The sequence below is a fragment of the Mizuhopecten yessoensis genome, unplaced genomic scaffold, assembly GCF_002113885.1.
Source record: "Mizuhopecten yessoensis strain PY_sf001 unplaced genomic scaffold, ASM211388v2 scaffold2671, whole genome shotgun sequence".
Classification (NCBI taxonomy): Eukaryota; Metazoa; Mollusca; class Bivalvia; order Pectinida; family Pectinidae; genus Mizuhopecten; species Mizuhopecten yessoensis.
The window spans coordinates 2,155,957-2,177,612 of NW_018404662.1; the positions used below are offsets into that span (position 1 = coordinate 2,155,957).

At 37.0% G+C, this 21,656-nt stretch overlaps 1 protein-coding gene across 1 annotated transcript; it reads right to left on the bottom strand.

The window, feature by feature from the left end:
- Positions 1 to 17,741: 17,741 nt before the first annotated feature.
- Positions 17,742 to 21,547, bottom strand: LOC110446319 (LYR motif-containing protein 4B-like). The gene is made up of 3 exons (XM_021491406.1): positions 21,439 to 21,547; positions 20,865 to 20,985; positions 17,742 to 18,740 (listed from the first exon to the last, which is right to left on the bottom strand). The coding sequence occupies exons 1-3, from the start codon at positions 21,519 to 21,521 to the stop codon at positions 18,675 to 18,677; spliced, it is 270 nt and encodes an 89-aa protein (XP_021347081.1). The 5' UTR covers positions 21,522 to 21,547; the 3' UTR covers positions 17,742 to 18,674.
- Positions 21,548 to 21,656: the final 109 nt, after the last annotated feature.

The following is a 21,656-nucleotide window of genomic DNA, read 5'->3' on the forward strand; positions in this document are numbered from 1 at the left end:
AACTATATTTTATTTATGTTATATAGGATTTTCCGAGTATTCCTTTTGTGTTAAAGATCAGCTGTTGAGTTGATGTGTTTTCTATATCGTGTCGCCTTCTAATGATTGGATTTCTTTATTTGACATCTCTAACATAGGCAGATGCTTGAAAGTCCTGTATGTTGAAAAATAGAATATTATTGACTGAACAAATAGAAAATTACTTCTGCTTAACACGAAACAATCATGTGGACTTCACGACATCAAGTTACAATTTGTGGATTTTAACATGTTGTTAACTTCTTCGGATGTATTGAATATTACAAAACGCATTTCAACGGTTTTAAAAATGTCTGTTCTGCCTAAGGTTTTCCTACTCTGATACAAATGTCACGATGTGTTTTGCAGGTACAATTTAATAACGCGTAATATAATTAGCACACTGCGTGGGACAAAAAGTTAAACACGAACATATTCCTTCTTCTTTCAAATCAAAATTCTTTTGAATTGTCATGTTTTGATCGACGACATTCTATCCCCAACACATAAAACTAATGAATCACAGACACATATTCTTAAGGTTCATATCTTGACTTTAACGTACTATTAAACATGAGTTAACTCATTCAAACATATAGCCAAAAATGCTAATTTTGTTATATTTCCTTTCCTCTCCACACACCTAAAAGCTACTCCCATAACATGAGAGGCCGCTGGTCGGCCTTTTTTCAATCGGATATGATTTTGCCGACTGCGACCTCTCATTTCCGAAGCACTAATTCTTTGATGCAGTTTCCGCCCGAAATCCGGGCGGAACAAAATCGGCTTGAAAAACTCACATAAGTGGTTAACAGTTCATGACAACGATGTCTACTCACGGTTTATATAATATAGATCTCATATATATGTCACAGACACAAATATATAGTATATTACGGAATAGAACACTCAAAATACATGTCAATGTCGTTGTAGCACATCTCTGACCTACATTTAAAACATGGCTTCTGGATTAATACAAATTATCAGGGGGGATTTCAAACGGAACGAAATGATACGGAGTTTGTTTGTATTCCGCTTGTGAAACATTACATGTGATCCATTTTTGTATTAACCGGAAAAATCATGGCAAATGCTGTCTGCTTCGCTTCGAATGAGGAAAAACTCATTATTTATGTCTTTGACATGAAATTTTTCTCATATAATCATGGATTCATGGGAAGGAATATTTATTGGACCCTTTTGACACGATGTATGTAAACACGATATAACCCTCTAATCCGAACTTTGAAAATGTGATAGTCAGCATCGGGAAAATCAGCTATGGGCAGTTAGAGGTTACGCGGCGCCTGTCAAAAGTTTTTCGCCGTGTAAAACCTCTAACATTGTTGGAGTAACCTAAACGTGTGTTACAATTGGTAAATTTGAACTTATCGTTCTGTGAAAGGATATACCACATGTAACAGGATGGAAACCTCGATGTCGAAAAATCGACCCCACCAATCTTCATCGCAGAAAAATAGCTTTTCTGATTGTTGTTTGAATAAATGCTTTGTATCGTTCGAAAGATGGTAAACTTGTCGTTCAGGACTATTGCATACCTATGAATTTAAAATACATTTTCCCTACGAAAACCTAAAGCTACCACTGCTATGCCCTTGGTTACCGTACACCACTACCTATGTGTTTATGTCCATGTTTACCGTACATCACAACCTATATTTTTATGTCTGTGTTTACCGTACACTACTACCTATATGTTTATGTCCATGTTTACCGTACACCACTACCTATATGTTTATGTCCATGTTTACCGTACACCACTACCTATATGTTTATGTCCGTGTTTACCGTACACTACTACCTATATGTCTATGTCCATGTTTACCGTGCACCACTACCTATATGTTTATGTCCATGTTTACCGTACATCACTACCTATATGTCTATGTCCATGTTTACCGTGCACCACTACCTATATGTTTATGTCCATGTTTACCGTACATTACTACCTATATGTTTATGTCCATGTTTACCGTACACCACTACCTATATGTTTATGTCCATGTTTACCGTACACCACTACCTTTATGTTTATGTTCATGTTTACCGTACACTACTACCTATATACTTATGTCCATGTTTACCGTACACCACTTCCTATATGTTTATGTTCGTGTTTACCGTACATCACTACCTATATGTTTACGTTTATGTTTACCATCTTTATGTCCGTGTTTACCGTACACCAATACCTATATGTTTATGTCCATTTTTATCGTACACCACTACCTATGTGTTTAGGTCCATGTTTACCGTACACCACTTCGTATATGTTTATGTCCATGTTTCCCGTACATCACTACCTATATGTTTACGTCCATGTTTACCGTACACCACTCTATATGTTTATGTCCATGTTTCCCGTACATCACTACCTATATGGTTACGTTTATGTTTACCGTACACCTTACCGTACACCACTACCTATGTGTTTAGGTCCATGTTTACCGGACATCACTACCTAAATAATTATGTCCATGTTTACCCTACATCACTACCTATATGTTTACGTCCATGTTTACCGTACACCAATACCTATGTGTTTATGTCCATGTTTTCCGTACACCACTACCGATATGTTTATGTCCGTGTTTACCGTACACCACTACTTATATGTTTATGTCCATGTTTCCCGTACACCACTCCTTATAGTTTATGTCCATGTTTATCGTACACCACTACCTATGTGTTTAGGTCCATGTTTACCGGACATCACTACCTAAATAATTATGGCCATGTTTACCGTACATCACTTCCTATATGTTTATGTTCGTGTTTACTCCATGTTTACCGTACACCACTCTATATGTTTATGTCCATGTTTTCCGTACACCACTACCGATATGTTTATGTCTATGTTTACCTTACACCACTACCTTTATGTTTATCTTCATGTTTACCGTACACTACTACCTATATACTTATTTCCATGTTTACCGTACACCACTTCATATATGTTTATGTTCGTGTTTACCGTACATCACTTCCTATATACTTATGTCCTTGTTTACCGTACACCACTTCCTATGTGTTTATGGCCATGTTTACCGGACATCACTACCTAAATAATTATGTCCATGTTTACCGTACGGCACTACCTATATGTTTATGTCCATTTTTACCGTACACCACTACCTATATGTTTCACTACCTATATGTTTATGTCCCTGTTTACCGTGCACCTCTACCTATATGTTTATGTCCAAGTTTACCGTACACCACTACCCATATGTTTATGTCCATGTTTATCGTACACCACTACCTATGTGTTTAGGTCCATGTTTACCGTACACCAATACCTATGTGTTTATGTCCATGTTTTCCGTACACCACTACCGATATGTTTATGTCCGTGTTTACCATACACCACTACCTATATACTTATGTCCTTGTTTACCGTACATCACTACCACACCACTACCTATATCTTTATGTCCGTGTTTACCGTACACCAATACCTATGTGTTTATGTCCATGTTTACCTTACACCTCTACCTATATGTATATGTCCAAATTTACCGTACACCACTACCTATTTGTTTCTGTCCACGTTTACCGTACATCACAACCTATATGTTTATGTCCATGTATACCGTACACCACTACCTATATTTTTATGTCCAAATTTACCGTACACCACTACCTAAATGTTTACGTCTATGTTTACCGTACACCACTACTTATAGGTTATGTCCATGTTTACCGGACACCACTACCTATATGTTTATTTCCATGTTTACCGTACACCACAACCTATATTTTTATGTCCATGTTTATCGTACACCACTACCTATGTGTTTATGGCCATGTTTACTGTACATCACTACCTATATGTGTATGTCCATGTTTACCTTACACCTCTACCTATATGTGTATGTCCAAGTTTACCGTACACCACTACCTAAATGTTTATGTCCATGTTTACCTTACACCTCTACCTATATGTATATGTCCAAATTTACCGTACACACTACCTATGTATCACAACCTATATTTTTATGTCTGTGTTTCCCGTACACTACTACCTATATGCTTAAGTCCATGTTTACCGTTTATGTCCATGTTTACCGTGTCCATGTTTACCGTACATCTCTATCTATATGTTGATGTCCATGTTTACCGTACACAACTACCTATATGTTTATGTCCAAGTTTACCGTACACCACTACCTTTATGTTTATATTCATGTTTACCGTACACTACTACCTATATACTTATTTCCATGTTTACCGTACACCACAACCTATATTTTTATGTCTGTGTTTACCGTATATCACTACCTATATGTTTATGTCGATGTTTACCGTACACCACTACCGATATGTTTATGTCTATGTTTACCGTACACCACTTCATATATGTTTATGTTCGTGTTTACAGTACATCACTACCTATATACTCATGTCCTTGTTTACCGTACACCACTACCGATATGTTTATGTCCGTGTTTACCATACACCACTACCTATATACTTATGTCCTTGTTTACCGTACACCACTACCGATATGTTTATGTCTATGTTTACCTTACACCACTACCTTTATGTTTATATTCATGTTTACCGTACACTACTACATATATACTTATGTCCATGTTTACCTCACACTACTACCTATATGCTTAAGTCCATGTTTACCGTTTATGTCCATGTTTACCGTGTCCATGTTTACCGTACATCACTTCCTATATACTTATGTCCTTGTTTACCGTACATCACTACCTTTATGTTTACGTCTATGTTTACAGTACATCACTACCTATATACTCATGTCCTTGTTTACCGTACACCACTACCCATATGTTTACGTCTATGTTTACAGTACACCACTACCTATATGTGTATGTCCAAGTTTACCGTACCCCACTACCTATGTGTTTATGTCCATGTTTACCTTACCCCTCTACCTATATGTGTATGTCCATGTTTACCTTACACCACTACCTTTATGTTTACGTCTATGTTTACAGTACATCACTACCTATATACTCATGTCCTTGTTTACCGTACACCACTTCCTATATGTTTATGTCCGTGTTTACCACTACCTATATGTTTATGTCTGTGTTTACCGTACATCACTACCTATATACTACCTATATGTTTACGTCCATGTTTACCGTACACCACTCTATATGTTTATGTCCATGTTTCCCGTACACCACTCCTTATAGTTTATGTCCATGTTTATCGTACACCACTACCTATGTGTTTAGGTCCATGTTTACCGTACACCACAACCTATATTTTTATGTCTGTGTTTCCCGTACACTACTACCTATATGTTTATGTCCCTGTTTACCGTACCCCACTACTTAAAGTTTATGTCCATGTTTACCGTTCACCCCTACCTATATGTTTATGTCCACTACCTATATGTTTATGTCACTGTTTACCGTACATCACTACCTATGTGTGTATGTCCAAGTTTACCGTACACCACTACCCATATGTTTATGTCCATGTTTATCGTACACCACTACCTATATGTTTACGTCTATGTTTACCGTACATCACTACCTATATGTGTATGTCCAAGTTTACCGTACACCACTACCTATATGTTTATGTCCATGTTTACCGTACACCACTACCTATACGTTTATGTCCGTGTTTACCGTACATCACTACCTATATGTTTATGTCCATGTTTACCGTACATCACTACCTATATGTTTACGTTTATGTTTACCGTCCTCCACTACCTATATGTGTATGTCCATGTTTACCGTACACCACTAACTATACGTTTATGTCCGTGTTTACCGTACATCACTACCTATATGTTTATGTCCAAGTTTACCGTACATTACTACCTATATGTTTATGTCCATGTTTACCGTACCCCACTACTTATAGTTTATGTCCGTGTTTACCGTACACCAATACCTATGTGTTTATGTCCATGTTTACCGTACATCACAACCTTTATTTTTATGTCCGTGTTTACCGTACACTACTACCTATATGTTTATGTCCGTGTTTACCGTACACTACTACCTATATGCTTAAGTCCATGTTTACCGTACATCTCTACCTATATGTTGATGTCCATGTTTACCGTACACCACTACCTATATGTTTATGTCCGTGTTTACCGTACATCACTCCCTATATGTTTATGTCCGTGTTTACCGTACATCACTCCCTATATGTTTATGTCCGTGTTTACCGTACATCACTCCCTATATGTTTATGTCCGTGTTTACCGTACATCCCTACCTATATGTTTACGTCTATGTTTACCGTACACCACTACCTATATGTTTATATCCATGTTTACCGTACACCATTACATATATGTTTATGTCCATGTTTACCGTACACCATTCCATATATGTTTATGTCCATGTTTACCGTGCACCACTACCTATATGTTTATGTCCATGTTTATCGTACACCACTACCTATATGCTTATGTCCATGTTTACCGTACATCTCTACCTATATGTTTATGTCCGTGTTTACCGTACACCACTACCTATATGTTTAGGTCCATGTTTACCGTACACCACTACCTATATGTTTACGTCCGTGTTTACCGTACATCACTACCTATATGTATATGTCCGTGTTTACCGTACATCACTACCTATAGGGTTATATCCGTTATTACCGTACATGACTACCTATATGTTTATGTCCGTGTTTACCGTCCACCATGGCCACTACCTATATGTCTATGTCCAGTTTATGTCCGTGTTTACCGTACATCACTACCTATAGGGTTATATCCGTTATTACCGTACATGACTACCTATATGTTTATGTCCGTGTTTACCGTACATCACTCCCTATATGTTTATGTCCGTGTTTACCGTACATCACTCCCTATATGTTTATGTCCGTGTTTACCGTACACTACTACCTATATGTTTATGTCCGTGTTTACCGTACATCACTCCCTATATGTTTATGTCCGTGTTTACCGTACATCCCTACCTATATGTTTACGTCTATGTTTACCGTACACCACTACCTATATGTGTATGTCCATGTTTACCGTACACCACTACCTATTATGTACATGTTTACCGTACACCACTACCTATATGTTTATATCCATGTTTACCGTACACCATTACATATATGTTTATGTCCATGTTTACCGTACACCTCTGCCTATATGTTTATGTCCATGTTTACCGTACACTACTACCTATATGCTTAAGTCCATGTTTACCGTACATCTCCACCTATATGTTGATGTCCATGTTTACCGTACACCACTTCCTATATGTTTATGTCCATGTTTACCGTACACTACTACCTATATGCTTAAGTCAATGTTTACCGTACATCTCTACCTATATGTTGATGTCCATGTTTACCGTACACCACTTCCTATATGTTTATGTCCATGTTTACCGTACACCATTACATATATGTTTATGTCCATGTTTACCGTACCCCACTACCTATATGTTTATGTCCGTGTTTCCCGTACACCATGGCCACTACCTATATGTCTATGTCCATGTTTACCGTACATCTCTACCTATATGTTTATGTCCGTGTTTACCGTACACCACTACCTATATGTTTATGTCCGTGTTTACCGTGTATCAGCAGCTAATCCTATATGATAAAAAAACGATGAAAGAATACTTATGTGGAAATAAATCTTATTCAATTACTAGGGTAAGATCAAAACGCAGGAAAGATTTACATGTAGACCCTTAAAAAATAAAGAGAATCAAATGTTCCTGGAGGCTAAGCGTCATCGGAATGGTAAACGTCTTCTGTTTCATCGACGACACGCCACAATTTATTTTAAATCTAAATCGGATCTAAGTAATGCAAGTATCTAGTCCTCGAAACGAGTACTTGTCTAGCTGCTTAATTGGATTAAGCAGTGATCCAAATTCATCTGTGGCGCAGCGTTTGCTTGTAGATGAAAAGCCTGAAAACAAGGGGTTAAGAACAAATATAAGTAAGCAACGACAGGTTTGGTTGTGGAATTACCGGAGAGTCGTAACTATCCAAACGAACAGGCTTAAAGAGTCAAAAATGTGTCGCATCATCTTTAAAAAGGTCGCGAGAAACGGTTTTAGCTAAATCAATATATTCGGCTTGTATCTATCTTTACTGACATCGCCAGCTCTAAGACAATTAAATTTATCTTTATCTGTTCGTATGAATGTTCAATCATAATAAAGCAAATAAAGAGTTTTGATGAATATGCTAGTTAAACTCGCATTGATGTATTGAATTGTCCGAATCTGTCATTGACTGACTGACTGATTCATTCATTCATTAGTCCGCTCATTTGTTCACTCAATCAGACGTTCATTGGTTCACAGCCTACTCTGTCGTTAATACGAAACGTAATACAAGATGTCTATTGCTACGTGTCAACTGACATGTACAAATATAGCAAATATAACAAAGATACATTTAGTTGTATTGTAAATATATTGTCCAAGTCTATGAAACAAATCGCGATGACGTCATTATTGTAGAAGTAACCTGGACTCTAATGTCATTAAGTGGGCCGTTAATGGTGTCATTATCTAGTGTGTTTATTGTACTTTATTATACAATGTTTCGTGGTAGGTATTGCCGTGTGTATTAACGTGTTCGACGCTCCCTCACATGCCAATGTTCTATTTACACCTACATGGACATACGTGTATTGTAAAATTCTTGATCAGAAACGGTATGCGGACTTGCAATGGTGTAAAATATTTTATACACTAGTGTACTTCAATATTTTTAAAATGTCGTTGTCTGTTGTCGTAAGTTGTATCGACGAATAAGGCTGAAGGTTAAAGTCTTGTTTGGATAATTATATACAATGTCACACTATATGGCAGTCACCTCTCGTAGATTGACCCCTTAAGTGTATATAAATATGTTGTTTTTTTATATAAGCTTACAATGTTTTGCAAAGCCTTTGTAGCAGACTTGTAGATATACAACAGACTCATAGTCGTACTATAAGCAGATATACGTATGTAGACATTATAGTTTTACAATAGGTTTGGAGCGTCAGTAACTGTTCAAATAACAATTACACACAAATACCAAAGTGTGTTTCTATGGATACAAGTAGAAATCCAAGATATTACATTACAAATCAACACGATTAGCATAATTTATGCTGATTTCAATAAAAAATATATTATACTTTAACTATAGGTGAAACCTCAGTTACACAATAACGTTGTCAGTAATATCGTCTTCTCTAAATCGAATACTTTATTTGTTCCATTGACCATTCTCCGAGAAGTCCTGACGTCCCGTGTCCATTCTTAACCTTCCTGGAGGTCGGTATGCCCTTGGGAGTTAGTTGGCCGGAGATCGTGAGATGGGGACCGGATTCAGTCTATCGCTCCTGTAGTGCTGATTACGTGTAAATGCCGTACGTCACGTAGTTTCTTTATCGATCCCTATAGACATTGTAGGATGTATAGGATTGTGTTACGAGGTTGTTTCCGAATGCATCCTTATGAGGGTGTATCGTGTTCAATTCCGCTATTTTATAACGATTATCCTCATAATCAACGCTCCAACCATCTCCCTACTCCTACAAAATGATGGCGTTTAAATGGCTTTAGCGACATACCGAGGGAAATGTGTAAAGAAATCATGACGAAATGGGAAACATGTAGGCCTAAAATGAGGTAACATATAAAGTAAAACATGGGGCATTTTATCATAAATCAGTGTTTTGTCAAATATCAAGTTCAAATTAATTTTAAATTAAAGAAAGTTAGTAAACAGTTGTGAAACCATCAACTTCTTGATAAATGTTCATTATCCTTTTTACGGGTTTTAGTTTGTTGGTGTTTTACATCCTATTAACAGCTATGGTTATTTAAGGGTCTGTTACACACTACCGAAGTACCTCGCCGGGACTAAACCGGAGCAAAAAAATAACAACGGCAAGAAAATCGGCAGAGCTCCGCCGAGAAAGCACTTAAAAAATCAAAAACGACCGTAACAATACCGATATAGTACCGGTGTTCCCATTGTGAAACCAATGTAAGAGCCGATGTGCTACCGAATACCACTTTTCTGTCACTTCAGTGTTACCGAGGCGCCGTCGATCTTAAAATGTGCCACCGTTGGCTGAGTGATACCGTTGCGCTGCCGATGTTGCGGTAGTACATCGGTCGTTAGTACATTGGCGGCGCATCAGTACTACTTTGGTGGTATTTGGTAATACTACAGTATCACATCGGCTTGCTCCGGCAGCGCACCTGCCGTTGCTAAGTTTTTCGCCGATGTCCTGATGATGTAATGCCGTTTTTAGCGATGTGATTCCATTGCGCTACCGTACGCGTACTAGTACCAATCCCCGAAAATCGTCAAATTTGTGCTCCAGTATAGCTCCGGCGACCCAAATCTGCTATGAGTGACTGCAGGCCCTTCAAAGACGTGCCGGGTTTTCGTGTTGGAAGAAAGTCGGAGCTCACTACTAGCATTGCATACGTTCAGTGGGAACTGTTTCAAAATAAAAACCGAGGTTAAAACTCAATAACAAAATATAACACAAAGATGTATCAACAAAACCCCGATTCGAACTCAAAGTTGAAAACCTACAATGAGAGCAAAACATGAAAAAAGAAAAGATTTGCTTGGAGCCCATTGAAAAAGTAGAAAGAAAACAGAAAACACATTTAAGACTAGTTGTGCAAAAACGTAAGTGTCTTTTGATTCATAAACAACACTAACCATATGTAAATCAAGTTCAAATTAAAATCACGCTCCGTGCTCTTTAATTAATGACAATGAAGTGTGAACACTAATAAACATAATCAAGAACATCGACTCTCATATCACATAATGAAATCGCATATTTCCCAATCAGACCCTGATGGAGATCACAAAAGACTTCATCAATCTGCATAGACAACAGGAACTGATTGGACGCCAAAACAAAAGGAAAGGCAACAACAGGAACTGAGGCGACGTCAACGTAGAGGAAAGGCAACAACAGGAACTGAGGCGACGTCAACGTAGAGAAAAGGCAACAACAAGAACTGAGGCGACGTCAACACAGAAGAAAGGCAACAACAGGAACTGAGGCGACGTCAACACAGAGGAAAGGCAACAACAGGAACTGAGGCGACGTCAACACAGAAGAAAGGCAACAAAAGGAACTGAGGCGACGTCAACACAGAAGAAAGGCAACAACAGGAACTGAGGCGACGTCAACACAGAGGAAAGGCAACAACAGGAACTGAGGCGACGTCAACACAAAGGAAACGCATCAACAGGAACTCAGGAGACATCATAACAAAATGATGAACAACAGGAACTCAGCATGAAGAGACATCAAAACAAAAGGACAACAGGAACTTAAGAGACACCAAAATAAAATTATGTTACAATCAAAACATGACATAAATTACGGTAGTTATTGGAAATCCCATAGTTGGAAAACAGTCATAATGACGAGAACATAGTTCCTAAGTTTTAGATTGACGGTATCCAGTAGATCGCCCGGAGAAATATCTTTTATAAACAGAAAGCACCTAGCCAGAAAATTCCGACACTCTGAAAAAGTTCTGGATATGAGAATCTCCATATCTAGGAAAGACTATCATGTTGTTTCTGAAAAGAATGTAAACTAATTGGGCCGTTTCTTCTGTTTCTTCTACTTAGTGAACACTGAGTAAGTCAACACTGCTGTTATGTTACAATACTTATGATCTGTTTATATGTTCATTTCTATTACAGTTTTTCATAGCTAATGGTACTCTATAACCAGGCAGTAATACATACTACAGGATAACATTTCAAAATATTTCATTATTACACTTTGTGCTCGTAACAAGTTGGTTCTGTGTCAAAACACGTCTGATCCAATCTCAAGTTCTGAAGAAAATCGTGTCTTTTAGAGTGTACTATTGTATTAGTTCGTTAATTTGCACCATTCGGCCGACTGACCTCTTTATATATTGTCCAAGCAGGAAATCAGTTAACATTTCAATTGGGTCTATTCTGGCCGCTTTTATTACCACAGTTGGGTTTCATAGGTAAATAAATTCAAAATTGTCAGACCCCTGAATGTAATAAACATCGGGGTTCTTGTAATTTGATATTTATTTGCATGTTAAACATATGCAACTGTGGAATAATTACAACACTGATGCTGGATATACTATTCTGTTAGTGTTTCCACAATGAATTAGGAATTGACATGATGAGAGTTCAAGTCATATTTAAATTTTACTTTCGGACAGGTTACCTTTATATATATATATATATATCAATGAAGATTGGATGGACGCCCGAGTTTCTTCTGGTCCCAACGCCAGACTTGGGACATCTTATCGGACAGATTTTTCAGACATCTACCTGCCAAATGGATATTTGGTCAATCCATATATGCATGTAAATATTTAAGTTTAATTTAGTTTAAGGTAATATTTGGAAACATCTTTAATTCAACATAATTGACAGACATTATGTTGTGAAGACGACTTGGCAGCAGGCACAGCGTGTGCACATTTAATCCATCCTCTCCATACAAGAAATATACAGATCGCAACAAATATACCCATAACTATGCTATTGTAAGCATAAATATGAAAGTGAAATTAGTAGTCAACGTATATAGATATTATCACGGTTGAAAATTTTAAATATGTTGAAATACAAATTGCAGCTAGCTTTATACACAGAAAGGCGACTTCCGCATTTGAATTGAGTATGTTAATGTATATATTCTATAATTTGTTTTTCTTTTTGAGTAATAAATACTTCTGAACAGGCTACATAGCACAGATTTAGGCCACAAAGTCCATGGTTACATACAACCCCAAGATCAGGCCACGGGTTCATTGGGGGTTTCACATTCGATTACACTTATAAGTTGAAACATGTATTTAACGTACAATGTTAGGACTCGTTGAGCGTAAAAAATATGATAATTGAGCTCAAACCATATCGAGTTGTAGAAAGACCATATAGTTAATAGCTGAGCAAACAATACAGTTATATTAATATTGTTCTTTGGGACAAAACAGAATGTCAGATAACCAGAGCACATCATACATTCCTGAAATCTGTAAAAAGGTGGGTATTTTTTGTACAAAGCCAGGCAAAAAGTATCGTCTACTTGTCCGACACTTTCATAATTTTCTGAGTTATACAATTCTGTTTAAGTTCTCATCAAACTGGCGTCCCAGTCAACGTTTCCCAATTCTGATTGGTTACCAGTCAACGTTTCCCAATTCTGATTGGTTACCAGTCAACGTTTCCCAATTCTGATTGGTTACCATTTGAAGCTGTAATTTTCTGGAACATATTGTTTCAATTATTTGTTGAGTGCCATGCACATGTACTAGTACTTTGGTATATATTTGGTTTGGTTTGGTTTAGTTTTGTTTAACGTCCTATTTACAGATAATGTCATTTAAGGACGTGCCTCCATGTGTGTTGTGGGAGACTTGGTGTACTTGCCTCCTTGTGATAGCGCGAATCTGATGCCGACTTGATAGTGCAATCTCATTGAAATACTATGCCACAGGCACCCAGCACAGCATTCCGTCCGGTTACATTATACTGACAACGGGTAAACCAGTTGTTGCCACTCCCCTAATTCCTAAACGTTATAAACAGGGAACAACTACTTCTATTTTGAAGGACTTTGGTGTGTCCCGGTAAAGAATGTCACATGCACGATCATCGACCTTAAACATATTTTAACAATAACAGATGGCTAGGTACACAGTGAGAATATTTGATGAGGACACGTTGAACAATAAAAAGACAAATATTAATAATAATCAGCTGAAATACATTTATATTGGTACGTGTTTGGAATGAGAAGGCTGAAACACATTAGGCAAATTGACAAATTACACATTAAATTTGTTTATATTCAAACCATGCTAGATTATTGATACTGAAGATACCAATTATATCAATTACACTTTCAAATAATATAAGAACTTGTATATATGCTTTCTTCCAAATTATCTAAATGAAGATTCCTAAAAGATTTGATAGATTAACATCTTTTTATGTACACCATCATGCAATTTCACATTTTTTTTTTTAACATGAACACTACTTTTATTTCTTTTTAATATATGTAACACAAACTCAGAATACAGATTTTCTCTGTACGCATGCTTAAACTATAAATATCTTGAGTAGGAAAGATTTTAAAGAGGGCATAAAATGACTCGACGGAGACTACAAATTTGAAGCAAGTCTAAGACTAAATAGACATGATCACCTCCAGCAAGAACTCATCCTAAAAGAACAGTGTCATTACGTACGATTACATGTAATGGGGGAAAAATGTGGAGACTTTCAATGGTTCAAATGTTGTTTTTTTTGCATTCTACAGAATTATAGTACAAGATGGTTCGGCTTTGATTGACCATTTTAGAGTTATGAAGAGATGCAGAAAATTGTGGAATAACAACAGTGGCAATGTCTGGAAAGTAACATTTAAAGCTACTGAATTTTTATTGAAAAAACATACGACCAAATGAAATAACTACTAATGCGAAGTAATGTTTCACTCGCTCTTAACAGTCACCACAAACATTCTTGTACACACAATTATAAACTCTTTTCATACAATGTTTTTTATCTGGAGAGAATCGAAGAAATTGTCAATCTTTACTGGTAATGCAGCAAATGAGGAGTCTAGAAACGTTTACTGAAGACAAACCATGGGTGGTCAGTGTCTAGAGAAGGTTACTGAAAACGAACCAAGGGTGGTCAGTGTCTAGAGAAGGTTACTGAAGACAAACCAAGGGTGGTCAGTGTCTAGAAAAATTTACCGAAGACAAACCAAGTGTGGTCAGTGTCTAGAGAAGGTTACTGAAAACGACCCAAGGGTGGTCAGTGTCTAGAGAAGGTTCCTGAAAACGAACCAAGGGTGGTCAGTGTCTAGAGAAGGTTATTGAGGACAAACCAAGGGTGGTCAGTGTCTAAAGAAGGTTACTGAAGACAAACCAAGGGTGGTCAGTGCCTTTATCTGGAGAGAATCGAAGAAATTGTCAATCTTTACTGGTAATGCAGCAAATGAGGAGTCTAGAAACGTTTACTGAAGACAAACCATGGGTGGTCGGTGTCTAGAGAAGGTTACTGAAAACGAACCAAGGGTGGTCAGTGTCTAGAAAACTTTACTGAGGACAAACCAAGGGGGGTCAGTGTCTAGAGAAGGTTACTGAGGACAAACCAAGTGTGGTCAGTGTCTAGAAAAGTTTACTGAAGCCACCCCAAGTGTGGTCAGTGTCTAGAGAAGGTTACTGAAAACGAACCAAGGGTGCTCAGTGTCTAGAAAACTTTACTGAGGACAAACCAAGGGTGGTCAGTGTCAAGAAATGTTTGTGCTTGCTGTCTAGAAAAGTTTACTGAAAACGAACCATGGGTGGTCGGTGTCTAGAGAAGGTTACTGAAGACAAACCAAGTGTGGTCAGTGTCTAGAAAAGTTTACTGAAAACGAACCATGGGGGGTCAGTGTCTAGAAAAGTTTACTGAAGACAAACCAATGTGGTCAGTGTCTAGAGAAGGTTACTGAGGACAAACCAAGTGTGGTCAGTGTCTAGAAAAGTTTACTGAAAACGAACCATGGGTGGTCAGTGTCTAGAAAAGTTTACTGAAGACAAACCAATGTGGTCAGTGTCTAGAGAAGGTTACTGAGGACAAACCAAGGGTGGTCAGTGTCTAGAAAGATTTACTGAAGACAAACCAAGTGTGGTAAGTGTCTAGAGAAGGTTACTGAGGACAAACCAAGTGTGGTCAGTGTCTAGAAAACTTTACTGAGGACAAACCAAGTGTGGTCAGAGTCTAGAAAACTAAAGTTTACTGAAGACAAACCAATGTGGTCAGTGTCTAGATTTACTGAAGACAAACCAAGTGTGGTAAGTGTCTAGAGAAGGTTACTGAGGACAAACCAAGGGTGGTCAGTGTCTATAAAGGTTACTGAAGACAAACAAAGTGTGGTCAGTGTCAAGAGAAGATTACTGAGGACAAACCAAGGGTGGTCAGTGTCTAGAAAACTTTACTGAGGACAAAGCAAGGGTGGTCAGTGTCTAGAAATGTTTGTGCTCACTGTCTAGAAAAGTTTACTGAAAACGAACCATGGGTGGTCAGTGTCTAGAAAAGTTTACTGAGGACAAACCAAGGGTGGTCAGTGTCTAGAGAAGGTTACTGAAGACAAACCATGGGTGGTCAGTGTCTAGAAAAGTTTACTGAAGACAAACCAATGTGGTCAGTGTCTAGAGAAGGTTACTGAGGACAAACCAAGGGTGGTCAGTGTCTATAAAGTTCACTGAAGACAAACCAAGTGTGGTCAGTGTCTAGAGAAGGCTACTGAGGACAAACCAAGTGGGGTCAGTGTCTAGAAAACTTTACTGAGGACAAACCAAGGGTGGTCAGTGTCTAGAGAAGGTTACTGAGGACAAACCAAGTGTGGTCAGTGTCTAGAAAACTTTACTGAGGACAAACCAAGGGTGGTTAGTGCCTAGAAAAGTTTACTGAAGACAAACCAAGGGTGGTCAGTGTCTAGAGAAGGTTACTGAAGACAAACCATGGGTGGTCAGTGTCTAGAAAAGTTTGTGGTCAGTGTCTAGTAAAGTTTACTGAAGACAAACCAAGGGTGGTCAATGCATAGAAAAGTTTACTGAAGACAAACCATGGGTGGTCAGTGTGTAGAGAAGGTTACTTAAGACAAACCAAGGGTGGTCAGTGTCTAGAAAAATTTGTGGTCAGTGTCTAGGAAAGTTTACTGAAGACAAACCAAGGGTGGTCAGTGTCTAGAAAAATTTGTGGTCAGCTAGAAAAGTTTACTGAAGACAAACCAAGTGTGGTCAGTGTCTAGAGAAGGCTACTGAGGACAAACCAAGTGGGGTCAGTGTCTAGAAAACTTTACTGAGGACAAACCAAGGGTGGTTAGTGCCTAGAAAAGTTTACTGAAGACAAACCATGGGTGGTCAGTGTGTAGAGAAGGTTTCTTAAGACAAACCAAGGGTGGTCAGTGTCTAGAAAAGTTTGTGGTCAGTGTCTAGAAAAGTTTACTGAAGACAAACCAAGGGTGGTCAATGCATAGAAAAGTTTACTGAAGACAAACCATGGGTGGTCAGTGTCTAGTAAAGTTTACTGAAGACAAACTAAGGGTGGTCAGTGTCTAGAGAAAATTGCAAAAGACAAACCAAGGGTGGCGAGTGTCTAGAGAAGGTTACTGAAGACAAACCATGGGTGGTCAGTGTCTAGAAAAGTTTACTGAAGACAAACTAAGGGTGGTCAGTGTCTAGAGAAAATTGCAAAAGACAAACCAAGGGTGGTGAGTGTCTAGAGAAGGTTACTGAAGACAAACCAAGGGTGGTCAGTGTATAGAGGTTACTGAAGACAAACCAAGGGTGGTCAGTGTCTAGAGAAAATTACTGAAGACAAACCATGGGTGGTCAGTGTCTAGAGAAGGTTACTGAAGACAAACCATGGGTGGTCAGTGTCTAGAAAAATTCTCTGAAGACAAACCAATGGTGGTCAGTGTCTAGAAATGATTATTGGAGAAATCAAAGAGGTGTAAGTCTAGAAATGTTTATTAGTGATAAACTTAAGTGAACCTGGAAACGTTCATTGCAGATAAACTATGGGACACACCGACACAGTGTCTATATAAATAGAGATGATTTACTGGAAATAAACCAAGGAGGCCAATGTCCTTTTATAGGAGATCAGTAAAGTGGGACCAGTGTCTACAAATAAAGTTAACTCAACACTGGACATATTTTCCTTAACTTTTATTTGTATGTATGCAAATGACCCTCATCCGACATAAAGTCTGATGTTGGATTGTTTAGTCACATGCACAACATTATCACAAGCAGAAAAAGATACATCTGAATTTGAAATGAAAATGGGAATAAAAAGATTGTAATAAATGCATGATACACACAACATTAGCATATCAGGAAGTGATCAGTGGAACAGTTTTAATCATTGCTACATCATAAGTGAATAATACCCTTATTATCTCCCCTTTCATCTGAATTACTTTTGTTATTGACATGGTAAGAATATTAATACACTGTAACAATGTATGCCTCCAGTTATAAAACCTTTCATGAACTTGGCTAGAAGTTGATGGATCTTATAAATTTGCTGACAAGTTTCTTAAAGAGTTTTTTTGCCAAAAACATTTGATCCTTTAATTTTTCTGATTTCTTGTCGTCAAATTCAAGCATGTATATATTGTTACATTAAGAACCACACTAGTCAGGCCAATTAGAACCTCATAAAGTATTATTACATGTACATTATGGATTTTATTATGACTACAAGATGTATGGATTGTGAAATTTAGTTAATTAATATACTCAATGTACATATTCCTTAATAACCTTCAAAAAGTTGTATTGTGGAAAAGTTGATAAATAATATTCTGTTCATACATCAGACACCTCAAAAAAAATACAAATTACACAGATCTTAAAGGTTGAAGTGAAGACTGGTTCACACTGTTTTCACAATATCTTGTCAAAAACACAAAGCTTAAAGATCTTCAACTTCCTGCTTTGGATTTCAAACATGTTTGCATCTCCATCCAAGACTGTTACATGGCGGTGACAGTTACACATGATGAGTATACTATGTTGTAGTTCTGTTCTTGGATATGGATATTGATCCCCTCACAGACTCGCCACACTGACTGGTCATACCGTCTTGGGTATGCTTTCTATTACTAAATTACCCTCACCGTACATCTGACCAATAAGCACCTACAAAATATAATAAAATACATTTTTGTAATACTTGAATACATAATTCAGTAAATGTTAGTTTCCACAGTTATCACATTGATACACTGTAATAATCTATGCCTTTAGCTGAACAGCCTTTTTAAACTTGGCTAGATGTTGACGGGCCTGATTAATTTGCTGACAAGTTTCTCAAAGAGTTTTTTCTAGCATAAAACATTGATCCTTTTAAAAGATGTTTTCCAGATTCCATCTTATCTACATTTAAACCTACAAAATATATAATACAATTTTTGTAATACTTGAATACTTTAAAACTCCATAAATGTTAGTTTCTACAGTCCCATAAAGTTGTTTACTAACAGATCATATTCAAAAGTTTAACATGCTAAGGTATTCATATATAGGTAGGTATACTCAAATTTATTTTTCCTCTCCATTTGACATATAAAAACTACAGCTGAGATCTGTTAACTATGTTATTTTTGTGTGCACTTCAATTTGCAAACCGTTCCTGTAGGTTTTATACAAATACATGTACTTGTATTTGCCATAAATAAAAGCTATCTATATATTAACTTTGTACATATATGAAATAAATACAAATGTTATTCAAATATTCAAAAAGAACAAGCTTTATAGAAAAGCCAAAAATATGCAAAGATTGACGTTTTTTTTTGTATTGATATAGCTTATTAACTGAACATTGTATAACTCATTCAATTGGATTATGCATGGGGTTATCTCCCCTTAATATGTGTATCTAATAATATCCCCCGTGTTCAAACTTAATGTTAGACCCATAAACAATCACCATGAAAAACACTGTAGGTCTAAGGGAATAATTTACTTCATTGACCAAGTTGTGTAAGACATTGTTACCTGTGATGAGTTTGAATCACTGATAATGTTTTAACTAAGGAAATTGATTCTGTGAAATTACGTTTCTTCCATTATTACAACACGTCATATCTGGTAGTATCTTAATTTCATGATATGAAGCACCGTATATAAGTAAACGATTCTCATGACAATGAAGGACCCTTGAAGGTCCCATGAAAATTTGAGTAGGTCTATAAGAAAACTATGTAGATAGCCCCACATGGTGTGTAAATTCAAAATTCTAAGACTGCATGTCGCTTATTCCTGTTAGTGGTGATAAACTAAATATGTAATTTTTCTAAACATTTTATTCAGGCTGGTAAGTATGGATTGTGAAAAGTTTCATATACATGTAGCACAACCATTAAGTGAATTTATATGTGACATTTCGATGACTAGTATGGTATGTACTCTGTCACCTTCACCAGACAAATGACCAGTGAAGCGTATGTACACAAAGGTGTAAAATATGCATGTGTTGTCCACGAAATCGGCTACGCTGTAAGCGTATGTATAATTGTACCAAAACGACTCAATTCGGCTACTCTTTGTTTAATACTTGGTCATAGATATCAAGAGTCTATGAGCCCCCTCATCTGGATTAAGAGTTATTCCTGTCAATCACATGAATTTTCTGTGTGGCATGGTCTGTGGTTGCTGATTGTGATTGACTTGGATAACTCCAAAGTATTGGATAGAAAGAGCAATCTGTTCCAGCGGCAGATAAAGGAAGCCATCTGGATGCGCCGCAGTGGGCCAGTTCTAAATCGAGATGAGAGGGCTCATAGACTCTCTCATAGACTTTTCGTGGACAACTCTTACATATTTTACACTTTTGTGTAAATACGCTTCACTGGCCATTTGTCTGATGAAGGTGACAGAGTACATACCGTACTTGTCATCAAAATGTCAGATATAAACAATAATTGGTTGTGTTACAGGAATCTTTTAACAATATATATTATATGTAACTTGTTTACTCTCATTGCTTTCTTTTTTATGTTTCTACCTCTGCAGGTTGAACACACAATCTTTTTTTTCAGTTGTTACCTTAATAACCCATACAAAAATTGGTATGTATGTACATGCTCTATAGTATGATTGCAATAAAAATTTGGGTCGTTAATTAAGAAAATGTTTCAGAAATTTCAAAATACAGAATATTGATGTAACTACATTAGTGTACACAGTTGCACAGGTAAAATAATACACATTTCAGGAGTTACAGGCTGATGGATGTAAAATTCCTTTCAGTTGTATCACCTGTCGTTTGACCATTTCCAGGTTACTTTCCGCTTTCGTAATCAGCTGTTGTATCACAGAAGGATCAGTTTCATTTTTGTAATCTCGGAAAGCATCTTTTGTTCGCCTTACTGCATACGTTCTAAAAACAAACAAAATAATGTGAGAAGCCTATACATAAAGGAAAGTCTACAATATACATTCAGGTTAAAAGGGCCTTAGCAGTGTGGTTTACAGATCAAAGGGAAACAACTCACACATAATGAATAATGAAAAGCTGAAGCCTGTAGGAGTTGGTCGACTTAATCCAACAATATCTATGCATGCTCATCATAAATTATAACAATTTCTTTAAAGGTATATATAAATATATATATATTATTATATAACATATATTTTAACACGTATCAAAGGATCACAACTGACTGAACAGAAATGAACAGTTGGGTTACACAATAAGATAACTATTTCACGTGGTATCGTGCCCACTAAAATAATACGCAATAAAAACAATACTCGACTCTGACATCTCCAGAAAACGGGTTTTCATCAATCTTCAACATTTCCTGTACACACTGATATGGATTTAGATTACCTGTAATTGTACGTATTGAATTTATTGCATTCTTTCAATAAATTCTTGTACAATCTGATGACCTTGCTTCTTGTTGCCGCCATGTTGGTTAAGGTTTTACGACAACTATTAGCTTGAAAGAATGCAACTATGTAATTATTCATCTGTAAACTTCTTAGATAATCAAACAGTTAATATGATATTCTGTTTTAGCATGGATGTATTAACCTTTTCCATAC